Source organism: Neurospora crassa, linkage group V, assembly GCF_000182925.2.
Source record: "Neurospora crassa OR74A linkage group V, whole genome shotgun sequence".
NCBI lineage: Eukaryota > Fungi > Ascomycota > Sordariomycetes > Sordariales > Sordariaceae > Neurospora > Neurospora crassa.
The window spans coordinates 5,033,099-5,046,582 of record NC_026505.1 but is presented as its reverse complement, the minus strand read 5'-3'; the positions used below and the strand labels follow the sequence as shown (position 1 = coordinate 5,046,582).

Sequence of the window (13,484 nt, the reverse complement as noted above, 5' to 3'; positions counted from 1 at the left end):
CAATCCAATAACCTTGTGTGTTTTCATCCCTTCTTGTCTCGCGCGTTAGCCGAGACTCATCATCCCTTACTACACCGGCACACTACCATCATCACTACACCATCTTACCACCCACCCATCTATCCCCTCAAAACCTCAGTCCATCTCAAAAAGATGCCCCGCGTAACCAGAAGCTCCGCCAAAAACGGCCCCGGCGGGCTATTTGACTTTATCGGCGTCGCCATAGCCAATGGAAACGTCAAGTACGATATCCCCGAACAGTACCAACACCTCTTGCCGTCGAACCTCCACCACCAACCAGAAGCCAACAACGCCGCTGAACCCCTTTTCATTCACTCAAGCGCAAAGGGAACATATGTAGAAAAGGGCAAGGGCAAGAAAACCGCCGCTGCCATTGCTGAAAGAGCTGAAAAGGTTACTGCCGCTGCCTCTGCCCATGCTACCAAGGTCATCGCAGCCAAGCAGGGCAAGGGCGGTTTGGATATCAATATCGTTTTGCCTGTTGGGGGTGGGGGTGTAGGCGTGGGTGTGGGTGTTAGTGTTGGTAAGGGAGGGAAGGGGAAGGGGAAGGTGCTTGAGGTTGGGGCTGGCAAGAAGGACGGGGATAAAAAGAGGAAGTTGGAGAGGATCGAGGAGGTAGTAGAAGATGAGCAAGTTGAAGACGGTGAGAAGGAGGAAAAGGAGGAGGAGGAGAAGAAAGGGGGGAAAGATGATGGTGATGACGAGGAGTATGTACCTGATGGTAAACGTCCGGCGAAGAAAAGGCAAAAGAGAAATGTGAAGGATACTCGGAAGAAAAAGCAGCAAAAGGTGGTTAAGGCTGCTGCTCCGAAGAGAGGGGGTAGAAAGAAGAAGGTTGAGGTTGAGACTGAGGCTGAGACTGAGAGTGCAGCTTCGGCTTTGGTTTCTGAGAAGAAGGAAGTGGACGAGGGAGAGAAAGAGAAGGGAGGGGAAAAGGAGGTTAAGGAAACTGTCGAGCTTGAAGTGGCTGTGGTGGCTGTTGTGAATGGTAACCAGGGTCAGGGTGAGGAAGAGGAGAAGAGAGAGAAGGGGGAGAAGGGAGAGGACGGTGGAGGTGAAGATGAGGATTATGAGCAACAGGATCGCAATCCTGATGCTGAGCCTGAAGAGTGAGTGATGAGGAGTGACTTGGTGTCTCTTGTTCAGAGTTAAGGGTGCTTCGTTATAGTATAGGGAGGCTGGCCCTCGAAGTCAAGTATATTGGTTTGTGGTTTCGCTATAGGCTCGTTGACTGTCCTGCTCACGGGTGATGTGAAAGGTTGTCTGTTTATCGTCTTAGTTGTCGTTTCCCGTCTCGTCCGTCGGCTTCTTCTATGACATGAGCTCGTGTCCAGCCATTCGGCACATCTGCATTGTAGTCAGTGTTCGTCTGTCCCTTTCATTGGGTTATCTCAACGGGACTAAAAAAAAAAAAATTCACATCAATTGGCCATCAGATCAGTTTTTATCATGCTGCTGATGAACCTCATAATATCGACAACCAACAACAACCAACGACATTCAACGACGTCTAACCACTTCCTCACACTCGGCAACCTATAAGACCCGAAAACAATCTGACAAACTACGGTAGTCCCTCGATGTGACTTCATTCTTCGAACTTGCCGCTCTCTTTTCTAGGTAACATATGGATATCAACTCGTCGTCAGCTGCGTTCGGGCAGAAACCCATTGCAGGATTGCCATATGTTGCAACCTAGATCCAGTAGGTACGAAGTGGATAACGAGATCACTTTTTTGAGGAATGCTTGTGGCCCGCAGTATGAATAAACCCTCCACCTCCACCACCACCTTCCCCTCATGCATTTGGCGATGTATGATGAATCACAATACTCCTTCAGGGACGGATAAGAGAGATATACATGATGCGAATGTTGACCGTTTTGGGTCATTACTAAAAGAAGTAGATGTGTTTTGAGGTACCAGGTAGGGCAATCGTATGAGATCCATGACCTACCTAGATGACGTGTTCCTGATTCTCTTCGGGGAGGAAGGATATATTTACACTGCAACTTTTCTGTACGAACCGTTATAATAAAGCTAGATGTGGAGTATCCACAAGTTTCTTCGTCCTCTACGGGATTTGTCGAAATTTGTGCTATGGCTAATTGGATGATGGCAACGATGTTGGGTTGTTTTGAGGCTGTATTGTAGGTTGTCTTCTTTTGAGGTACGAGAGGCCATCATGATGTGATACTGTAGTATGAGATGTCCCTGTTCCTCTTCAAAATCTTTCAATGGTGCTGAAGACGCCAATCGGATACTTCTATTATGTCGTAGTGACGGATCATTGTTTTTATCATGGTTATCGGACCCCAAAATTCGAGATCGAGATAAGCGAAGAACAAGACAAAACAAACCAAAAAAGACAAAACCAAGAAGGAGAAAGTTAAAAAAAAAAAAAAAAAAAAAAAAAAAAAAAAAAAAAAAGAAAAAAAAAAGAAAAAAAGGGGGGGGGGGGGGGGGGGGGACGGGGGGAATTCGTAAGCTTTGCAAGTCATTCGCCGACTCGGCACCGATAAGCCTCTGTTAAGTACACTAGTGTAGGTCAACACACGGGCTCCGGGCCTACTTCTGGGGCCGGGCCGAGAACATCATCACACTCAATACAGGCCACAGCAAGCAGCGTCGGCAGCCGTCGTTAGTTCCCCTGATGCGGCTGTTGTCGGTCTATAATTTCTGTTTTCTTTGTTAGATTCTTTGGCTTTGACTTATCTACATTCTACAAAGTCAAATGTGGTCAGGCTATACAAGCCGCGCTGTTGACATGTCGAGGTATGCACTGCGGTGGGAAACGGCAACATGTACATATGTGAAAAGTGCAGGTGACAGATTAGTTGAGCAATCGTGGCAGGCAAGGAGATCAGGATCTTCGCATGCGTCATAAGTACGTAGATGTACGCTGTGCATGACGGGTGCTCGAGCCAGATTTCGATGGGAGTTTTTGAGAGTTGTTGGAATTGGGATTGCGAAATGTACATACTAGCGATTCATGAACAGATGTGATGTTGCCAGTCACTTTGGGGTTTGACTGGTGGTAGGTAGAGGTACTTTTCATTTTCACTACCTACAACGACTGGAAAGATATAAGCTTATCTTGCTACCCGTGCAACACGGCGATCACGGCTCCGAGTGACAAACGTAACGTGCAGTTCATGACCGCCTCACTGCAGTGATGCCTGGAGCTGGGGCATCATCACTCCACATCATAAGCGAGCTTCGCATCGGCGTCCGGAGCGGTGCCGATTCTCGTCTGTTGAAACAAAGGATATTTTATAGAGTCCGGGGAGCTGTTGCGCTAGTGATACCGCTTCTTTCTTTGAGTATCTGGATGACTTTCGACGGGCTGGTGGTGTATTGTTGATCAAAGCGGTGTCAGATCGCTGAAGAGGAAATAGCCACCGAGATACCGATGCCCTTGATAGAACAAAGACGGCTGCGGAGGTGCATGGAAGAAAGGTGAGGCAACCATGGAGCCTACGTATGTATGTTCACCTCTTCCTGCCGTGCAGACTGTCGTGTTGTGAGCCGGTTTATCCGGATTTACGAGGAACAGTTGGTTCTCGACCTCTAGTGTAGATCCATTCGGGAAGCTAATAAGACTTCGGCGTTAAGGAGCTATGACTGACTGACCACGATAGAAATGCAAGTGTCAAAACACAAAGCTGTCAAAGTTCGGTGTAGTCACACCCGCATAATCAAGGAGGCAGTGGGAGGCTAGTACCTAGCCTAAAGTGACTAATTGGGCAGGTCGATAGGCTCGATGGGTGATATTGGGGAAAGACAAACAGATGTGTCACCCAAAGGGAAATAAAGTCAAGATCAGGCGGGGCGCTGAGACAACGAACCCCTAATATGTATGTACGAGGAGGTATGTAGGGCTGGCCAAGGACGGTCAGGGCAACTGCAACTGCTTCTGTGGTGCTTCTAGTGTACATGTACGCGTACACTACGGTACTGTAGCGCAAAGATATCAACGTGGACAACGGTGGACTTTTGACGCAGCGCCAAGCACGGCAACGGGGTGGAGGAGGGGCGTTGCCTGCATCGGCAAGTCGGGGTCGGTCACCTCCACCGGATGCAGGGCACCGGAGCCTTTTACTGTACCATAGACCTTTCAGTTGCAGCTGTGGGCGACTTTTAACACAGAAGACCTCAGCGGTTTGGGGGATGGTGGCTGGGGCGGGCAGGCTACACACCTGCTGATTAAACAAGAGACGAAAACGGGTTGGAGGCGTCATCGGCGGCGGGGCGTCTTCGACCCCGAACCCCGACTCCCTCTCGTGTTTTCTTGTACTGCACAGCATGTAGTGTACATACCTAGCTCGGATATTGAAGCCGTGGTCCTGGGGATCGGTGACGGCGGTGGGGAACTGACTTTTCAAGCATTCCATTTTTCCTCAAGTCCACTTCTCGAAGAAAAGAAGGATGGAGAGAACTGTGAAGGCGATGGAATAAGTGGGCATTCTCGGCATTCCATCAGAAAAAGGAACAAAAAGATACGGCGAAATGTACACACCACGGAAGGAAGGCGCCAACACGCACCGAGCACCAGATCCGCTTTCTGGGTGTTGATTCGAAGTGGAAGTGGTATCCCTCCACCTCATTTTTCACTGTTCCATTCCCGCCCTTTTGCTCTTTCCCTTTTGATTTGGCCTCTTATCGCTTTGCCAAATATTTCAAGTCGTGTCATCCTTCTTCGAGCGTGGAAGCCTTATTTTCTGCTTTTCTCCCTTTTTCTTGCCACCACTCTTCCATCCCAAGGTTGACCCCAAGGTTTGGCATCCAACTGAACGGAAGTCGACTAGACTTATACACACACCATAGGTCGGGAGATCGCATTTACAGCTTGATCCTCGCCCCAAACCTGGCTTCCTCCCTCACAAGCCAGCACCCTTCACCTTATTTTTTAATATACTCCAAACCCAACCATTCACTTTCTTCAGTAGATCTCTTGCTCCACCTCGTTTGCTTATTATTATATCGCATCTACTGCAATCTGAACGGCACAAGACCTTCAACTCAGTCAAGCAACGGCACCTCTGACTCCAACCTAGTGTCCGTGTCCTGCTGTCTTGCCTGCGGCCTGCGACCTGCCAACCCCCCTGGGCAACCATCACCCTTTTGCGCATAATGACAACAACCAACGAATAATATTTTATTCTTTTTGATATAGCTGTCCAACAATCACGACGGACTACGGTCCTTTCCCTATCTAACAGATACAAGACCATTGCCTGTCAGCGAGGCTTCTCTATAAGCCCGGCTGCCAAGACGGCGCTCTCTCTACAACATCAACATGGCCGAATTCCCAGACGAAAAAGAAAAGGAGATCAGCCTCCCGAACCCCGTAGCCGACCAGAGACATCGAGACGATGAGATCGAGGAAGCACACAGGAGCGATGAAGACGTCGAAAAGATCGCCATAGGCTCGTCGGTTGTGGAGGAGAACGATGAGAAGAGGGCCGAGCTGAACCGGATGAGGACCAATGCCACCAACACCAGCGTGACCACGGCCGCTACCATCCACCCCCATGTCAAACCAAAGCCATGGTACAAGCAGCCAAACCCACTAAGATGGGGGAAAATCGCACCAATCCCCGAGACGAGGAGGCCATCGCCAGAGTACAATGCCGGTTTCTTCAGGTCGCTCTTCTTTAGTTGGATGGGTCCTTTGATGACGGTAAGTGAAGCCGCACTCGAGAGGGTTATCTACACGCTGAAAACAAATAACTAACACCTCTAGACGGGATACAAACGACAGCTGGAGCTCAACGACATCTACCAAGTCAACCCAGCCCGTTCTGTGGACCCCCTTACAGAAAGGATGCGAGAGTCCTATAAGCGGCGGGTGGAGAAGGGGGACAAGTATCCGTTGCTTTGGGCGATGCATGAAACCTTTTTCTGGGAATTCTGGATTGGTGGCATGTGTCAGCTTGCGGCCTCTATCCTTCAAGTCATGTCGCCCTTTACTCTTCGTTACCTCATCCAGTTTGCAACGAACGCCTGGGTCGCCACCCACTCTGGCGCACCACCGCCGGGTATCGGATCCGGCCTGGGATTGGTCTTCGGTATCACGGCCATGCAAATCTTGCAGAGCTTGTGCATCAACCACTTCATCTACCGCGGTATGCTTATCGGAGGTATGGCTAGGGCCTCTCTAATCAGCTTAATCTACGAAAAGTCCATGGTTATCTCAGGTCGTGCCAAGGCGGGTGGCGCTGATGCGTCAGATGTTCCCGCTGCAAAGGCGGCTGCTGAGAAGGACGCAAAGAAGAAGAGCAAGAAGAAGGGCAAGAAGGGCCAGGCCGGTGTTGAAGGTGATGGTGCCGGCTGGGGTAACGGAAGAATTGTAAGTGCAACCGAAGCGACTACATGTTACTAGTGGCTAACAAGTTTGCAGATCAACTTGATGAGCGTCGATACTTACAGGGTCGACCAAGCCTCTGGCTTGTTCCATATCATCTGGACTGCCCCCGTCTCCATCATCATCACCCTGGTGCTGCTGCTTGTCAACTTGACCTACAGCGCGCTCGCCGGTTTTGCCTTGCTGATTATTGGTATCCCCGTGCTCACCAAGGCCATCAAGAGTCTCTTCGCCCGCAGAAAGGCCATCAACAAGATCACCGATCAGAGAGTTGGCCTGACCCAGGAAATCCTTCAGTCCGTCCGCTTCGTCAAGTTCTTTGGCTGGGAAAGTTCGTTTCTCAAGCGCCTGCAAGAGTTCCGTGACCGCGAGGTATCAGCTATTCAGGTGTTGTTGGCTCTTCGTAATGCGATCATGGCCATTAGTATTTCGCTTCCGATCTTCGCGTCCATGCTTGCCTTCATCACCTACTCTTTGACCAACCACGGGTTGGCGCCGGCCAAGGTCTTCTCGTCTCTCGCCCTTTTCAACGGTCTTAGAATGCCATTGAACATGCTTCCCCTGGTCATCGGTCAGGTGACGGATGCATGGTCCTCTATCTCCCGTATCCAGGACTTTTTGCTTTCGGAGGAACGTGAGGATGAAGCTATCATCAAGCCCGATGCTCCGAATGCTATCGAAGTCCACGACGCCTCCTTCACCTGGGAAAGAACGCCAACTCAAGAGAACGAATCTACAGTGGGTGGGGCCGGTCCGAAATCGAAGCCTGAAAAGGGTGCCAAGGGAAAGCCCAAGGATGTCGAGGCGGCTACTCCTCCTTCCGGTGACGACTCGAGTACCTTGGTTGAAGAACAGGAACCGTTTAAGCTTCAGGATCTCAATTTCACCATTGGCAGGAACGAGTTAGTTGCCGTTATCGGTTCCGTCGGCAGTGGAAAAACCTCACTGCTCTCTGCCCTGGCTGGCGATATGCGCAAGACCAGCGGCGAGGTTGTTCTTGGCGCCCAAAGAGCTTTCTGCCCTCAGTACGCCTGGATTCAGAACGCGACTCTCAAGGACAACATTCTTTTTGGAAAGGAGATGGACCCTGAATGGTACCGCGATGTCATCAAGGCTTGCGCGTTGCAGCCGGATTTGGATATGCTTCCCAACAACGACTTGACCGAGATTGGTGAAAGAGGTATCACCATCTCTGGTGGTCAAAAGCAGAGACTCAACATTGCCCGTGCGATTTACTTTGATGCCGATATCGTTCTCATGGACGACCCCCTGAGTGCCGTCGATGCCCACGTGGGTCGCCATATCTTCGACAACGCTATTCTTGGTTTGCTCAAAGACAAGGCCCGTATTTTGGCAACTCATCAACTCTGGGTTCTTAACCGCTGCGACCGCATCATTTGGATGGATGGTGGTCGTATTCAGGCTGTGGATACTTTCGACAACCTTATGAGGGATTCCGAGGAGTTCAGACAGCTCCTAGAATCGACTGCCCAAGAAGAAAAGAAGGATGAAGCCGAAGCTCCTGCCGCAACCAGCGAGGAAGAAGCGCCCAAGAAGAAAAAGAAGGCCAAGGGTCTCATGCAGGCTGAGGAGCGTGCTGTGGCTAGCGTCCCATGGTCGGTTTATACGTCCTACGTCAAGGCCTCCGGCAGCTATCTCAACGCCCCCATTGTTCTCGTGCTCCTGGTTATCTCACAGGGATCCAACATCATGACTAGCTTGTGGCTTTCGTGGTGGACTTCTGACAAGTTTGGCCTGAGTTTGGGGCAATACATTGGTGCCTACGCTGGTCTTGGTGCGATGCAAGCTCTCCTTATGTTCGCATTCATGGTATCTCTATCGATGTTCGGTACTACGGCGAGTAAGAACATGTTGAGGCAGGCCACCTTCCGCGTGTTGCGCGCCCCCATGTCTTTCTTCGACACTACACCTCTCGGTCGCATCACCAACCGTTTCAGCCGTGATGTGGATGTCATGGACAACAACCTTACGGATGCTTTGCGCATGTACTTCTTCAGCATTGGAGCTATCATCTCGACGTTTGCTCTGATCATTGCATACTTCTATTACTTTGCCATCGCGCTTGTACCTCTCTTCACCTTGTTCCTCTTTGCTACTGGCTACTACCGCTCATCGGCCCGCGAGGTCAAACGCTTTGAGGCTGTCCTTCGTTCTACGGTGTTTGCCAAGTTCAACGAAGGCTTGTCTGGTGTTGCCTCCATCAGAGCCTATGGCCTCCAGAACCGGTTTGTGGAGGACATGAGGAAGGCAATCGACGACATGGACTCGGCGTACTTCCTGACTTATTCGAATCAGAGATGGCTATCGACCAGACTGGATATGATCGGTAACGCCTTGGTCTTCACCACGGGTATTCTCGTCGTCACCTCCCGTTTCTCAGTCAACCCCTCGATTGCCGGCTTGGTGTTGTCCTATATCTTGGCTATAGTGCAGATGATCCAGTTCACTGTCCGTCAGCTGGCCGAAGTCGAGAACGGCATGAACGCCGTCGAGCGTCTCTTGTACTACGGGACCCAGCTTGAGGAGGAGGCCCCATCCAAGACCATCGATGTCCGCCCCAGCTGGCCCGAGAAGGGTGAGATCATTTTCGACAACGTCGAGATGCGTTATCGTGCTGGTCTTCCTCTTGTTCTTCAGGGTCTCAATGTGCATATCCAGGGCGGCGAGCGTATTGGTATCGTCGGCCGGACTGGCGCAGGAAAGAGTTCTATTATGTCTACACTCTTCCGTCTGGTTGAGATTTCCGGCGGTCATATCACCATCGATGGTATCGATATTTCCACGATTGGTCTCCAAGACCTCCGTTCCCGCTTGGCCATCATCCCTCAAGACCCGACCCTCTTCCGCGGCACCGTGCGCAGCAACCTCGATCCCTTCGGTGAGCATACCGACTTGGAGCTTTGGTCCGCCCTACGCCAAGCCGATCTCGTTCAAGATGATCAGGCCACCACCACAACCGCCACCCCTAGCGCCAGCGGCAACGCCCTTGTCGTCGCCGAAACTCCCGCTGCTTCTAACGGTAACTCCAACAACCGCATCGGCCTCGACTCGGTCGTCGAAGAAGACGGCCTTAACTTCTCCCTCGGCCAGCGCCAGCTCATGGCCCTCGCCCGCGCCCTCGTGCGCGGCTCCCAGATCATTGTCTGCGACGAGGCCACTTCCAGCGTTGACATGGAGACGGACGACAAGATTCAGCGCACCATGGCCAGCGCGTTCCGCGGCAAGACGCTGCTGTGCATTGCGCATCGGTTGAGGACTATCATCAACTACGACCGGATTTGCGTGATGGATAAAGGACGCATTGCGGAGATTGGCACACCCATGGAGCTCTTTGAGATGGAGGGAGGTATCTTCAGGGGGATGTGTGAGAGGAGTGGGATTAGAGCGGAGGATATCAGGTTGGCGAGGGAAATTGTGGATAACGATCGAGCTCTGTAAAGTGTGTGCAGGTAAAAGGGATGGTTGGTTACAAAGACAAGATGGGGGGTCTTTCTGTAGGGTGGATAAGATGAGAGATGATGAGTATGACAGATGAGATGATGGTTGGTTCTGATTGATGGCGGTTTATGATACCAAAACTCGAAGAGAAGACGGAGACGGATGGGGAGGAATGGAATGAAGAAAGGCAAAGCGATGCTAAAAGCAAATCCCCTTTAGAAGAAAACAAGTACATACATAGTCTAAACACGTAATTACTTATTGAAGCAAAAAGGGGATCTCGGGATTTCGAGAATGTTCATCTTAGATGCTTTGGGTACTTCTAAGGACCTATATAGCTCTCCTTGTTTATGGAAACTTAGTCAAAGCATATACAGATACAGCACTATTCCCTTTTCCATTCCCTTGTAAGTTGCTTTGCATACCTAGTAAACCCAACCTTCTCTTCATGTCTTTCATGCCTCACCGCAAAGAAAAACAAGCCAACGTGACACATGATTGATGCACATAATGACACTCTACTTACCCATCCTCAAGTTTCACCAAGTCAAGCTGTGAGACTCCAAAACCTAGACCTCGACAAACTTTCAATTGGCTGAGACGCGCTCTCGGTGTCACAACTCATCTACACTGCCTATGCAGAGAACGAAGGAGCCAGACACAACAACTACTAGACCAAGGTAGACAGAGCTCCCAGTTTTCCCATTTGAATCCGTGGGCCGGAGAGCTGCATGATCTTGCAGTGTCTTGCATTTCTCTGGTGGCGGGTGATCAAAGACAAATCAAAGACACAAACAGAGGAAGAACAGGAGACGGGACTGGAATGAAACAAAACGAAACGTACACTATTCAGTGACAGATATCATGATACGTGGGTCGAATCGACGGAGCAGAAGGAGCAATTATGGTAGTATACTGGTGTGGCCAAGTGGAGGACCATATTAAGGCAGCAGCAGCAGCAGCAGCAGGCAGGCAGGCAGGCAGGCAAGAACGAAATGCAGGAGACGTGATATTATCTCAACTAGTGTACCTAATATTTCCAGCAATCCCAAGATACGCAAGTCATTATCGCTATGCCTGCCTACCTATGCTACTGCAGTGCTGACTTATGCAATGCACGACGAGTTGACAAACAGACAGAAAGCCACATGTACAGACAACAGTAAGTAAAACGCTGTTAGAACCCCTCAATCCGAAAGAAAACGTTCGCGAAAATCACAATGAACAAAAAGTGGTATTCGACGATACATATGCACTTTGAGACTGAAGTGGATGATAGAGGTAAGGTAAGTTAAGGTAAGTAATGATGATGGTCATGGCGATGGTGATGATAATGATAATGATGATAATGATTAGTACTTGCAAACCCCAAACTATAACAAGACCCGGACCAATGAACTCCTCTGATCAATTGAATGCCTCCCCAAATGTTGAAGGAAATTTTGGTTTTTGTATTAGGTGCACAGCGCTGTCACCGCGCGATATCGGGTTCGGAGCTGTTTTGACGTGATGTCCCTGGAGTTCTCCAACGTGATTGCCTCCCAAAGTCTTCTGGTTGTTCCAAATTCCCAACCAACTTAATACCTCCCACTGTGCCTAGGATCATGATGACCCCCGTGATAGCCCGGGTTGTTGTATCCCCCCGGAGGAGGGAACGCCTGCGGGTTATCGCCCAACAAATCATCCAAGAACGCGCTCGGTGCGCGCCCACTCTCTGGCCTGTTCAACTGGTTGACTGAGCTACTGCTAAAACCTCTGGGCGGCGATGTCCTCGTCGTCGTACCCATTACCGGTCCAACATTCGGCGACTCGGGCGGCGTCTGTCCCATCATGCTACCACCACTAGGCCGTCTTGACATGGGGCGGAGGTTCGACATGCTGATCGAGTTACCGTGACTGTGACCCATAGGAGCAGCGGCCGAAGAAGCGTAGAATCCGGAGGGGAGGAAGGTCGAGTGGCGGTTGTTGGCCATGGTGCTGTTGCGGTCTCCCGGTTGCGCAGTCGGTGAGAAAAACAACTGGCTCTGGCTGGGGGTACCGGCGGCGGGCGCCGGGCCGCGCGACTTGCGGTTGTTGGCGAGACCGGTGTTGCTACCGCCGACGAGCGAGGGGTTCGAATTGAGATCCGAATACTTGTAGAACTTGGGCGGGGACGGGAAGCCCTTGTCGTCGCCAAGGTTCTGGGCCATAGCAGCGCGCTCGACGGAACGGTGGAGGAGACAAGCGATGACGGTTCGCCAGATGACAATAGCCAGACCAAAGGCGCCGAGAATAGCGCCGACGCAGATGAAGACGGTGCCGTCGGGGAGCGACGAGTGCTTCATGAAGGGCGCATTTTGTGTAGGAGGAACGGTCGGCGCGGGATAATCCGGGATGCCAATTTTGGTGAGAGTTGGAAGACCGGTTAGGAGCGTAGGTGGTCCCGTCGCTGCATCTGTGTTCCCAATCGTCAATGGGGGGATAGTCTCAGTTCCGGTCGAAGTAGGCGAGGTTTCGGATGCCGTAGAAGTCATGGTAACTATTGATGTGCTAGCCGAGCTAGGAGAGATAGATGTCGACGACGATGGTTGTTGCGCCAATACACCAGTCGATAGCAGGGAAGAGGTAAAGAGGGCTGAAAGAAGCAAGGAGCGCTTCAGCGACATTGATGGCGACAACATGGTGGTCGCTATGGATATGTCCCGCCGGGTCCGGGGACGTCTAAAGAAGGGGTTTGACCAAGAGGACCGAGAAATGGGAATTGGTCCCTATATCCACCAAGGTATGATGCAGAGTAAGCTAGATCGACGACGGGCTGCAGCCACGATCTGGAGCTATTGATGTGAGGGTGGTGAATGGCCGAAAATCGGGAACTGGTGGTTACCCAAGAGCGTCGTGCCGTGGTAAATCCTGAGAGAGAAAACAAAACGACAGTAGAATCAGGCACTTGCTGAGAGCATCAGAGTCTGGTCTGAGTGGATGAATGAGATTCAATGTCAACGAGTGTTGCAAACTTGACCAAATCAGGTCATGGCCGTCTTTGAGGGGAGATTGACCAAGAGATGCATGGATGGAGCCAACGGGATCTAGAGAGTGAAAAGGTTGAATGAGGAGTGGTGCCAGGGAAAAGGAGAGGGAAGAAGTTGGAAGGCGCCCACGGGGACCAATTGACTGGGACCCCTTAGGTCTTGCCCGCCTTTGTGTTGGTCCCCGATTTCTCCATTCCTTAGTTCGGCGCTGCTCCCCCAGACTAACCTGACCCAAGGGAACCACTCAGGTGACCACTCACACGCACACTCAGCCACTCCCTGCCAGGGCAGTCGTGATTCTGGGAAACAATTGCGCCGCGGCGTCCTCAGCTCAGGGCAACGTAACGTCAACTCTCAGCCCTTAGTACTCAGCTCAGTACACTCTGGTAATCCGTCCGTCGTGAAAAACGGTTGGGCTTTGGTAAATACTTGCATGGACGGTATGCTGGGACATGATTAGACACACATGGATAACCTATGTCTGGGTATGGCATCCATCAAGGGCGAAGAGCCAGGCATGCCATCGTATAAAATGCTGGCTGCAGAAACGGCCCTTGCAGCACGTCATTCAAGTCAGTGTGTAAGTAGCGCCTGCAAGAAGGGTTTTGCTAAGACAAGTGAAGACACTAG

The 13,484-nt window shown here is 51.1% G+C and overlaps 4 protein-coding genes across 4 annotated transcripts; 2 read left to right on the top strand and 2 right to left on the bottom strand.

The window, feature by feature from the left end:
- Window positions 1-114: 114 nt before the first annotated feature.
- NCU04163 (hypothetical protein) lies at window positions 115-1,134 on the top strand (the record flags this gene model as incomplete). The annotated part of the gene is made up of 1 exon (XM_955628.2): window positions 115-1,134. Exon 1 carries the CDS (start codon window positions 154-156, stop codon window positions 1,132-1,134), a length of 981 nt encoding a protein of 326 aa, XP_960721.1. The 5' UTR covers window positions 115-153.
- A 2,039-nt stretch (window positions 1,135-3,173) lies between these two features.
- Window positions 3,174-4,414, bottom strand: NCU04162 (hypothetical protein; the record flags this gene model as incomplete). Its single annotated transcript, XM_956225.1, has 3 exons — window positions 3,174-3,273; window positions 3,969-4,121; window positions 4,341-4,414. The coding sequence occupies 3 exons, from the start codon at window positions 4,412-4,414 to the stop codon at window positions 3,174-3,176; spliced, it is 327 nt and encodes a 108-aa protein (XP_961318.1).
- Window positions 4,415-4,571: 157 nt separating this feature from the next.
- NCU04161 (multidrug resistance-associated protein 5) lies at window positions 4,572-10,119 on the top strand. The gene is made up of 3 exons (XM_956224.2): window positions 4,572-5,703; window positions 5,767-6,372; window positions 6,424-10,119. Exons 1-3 carry the CDS (start codon window positions 5,320-5,322, stop codon window positions 9,844-9,846), a joined length of 4,413 nt encoding a protein of 1,470 aa, XP_961317.2. The 5' UTR covers window positions 4,572-5,319; the 3' UTR covers window positions 9,847-10,119.
- Window positions 10,120-10,837: 718 nt separating this feature from the next.
- Window positions 10,838-13,231, bottom strand: NCU04160 (hypothetical protein). The gene has a single exon (XM_956223.3). The coding sequence runs from the start codon at window positions 12,504-12,506 to the stop codon at window positions 11,424-11,426; it is 1,083 nt and encodes a 360-aa protein (XP_961316.1). The 5' UTR covers window positions 12,507-13,231; the 3' UTR covers window positions 10,838-11,423.
- Between the last annotated feature and the right edge of the window lie 253 nt (window positions 13,232-13,484).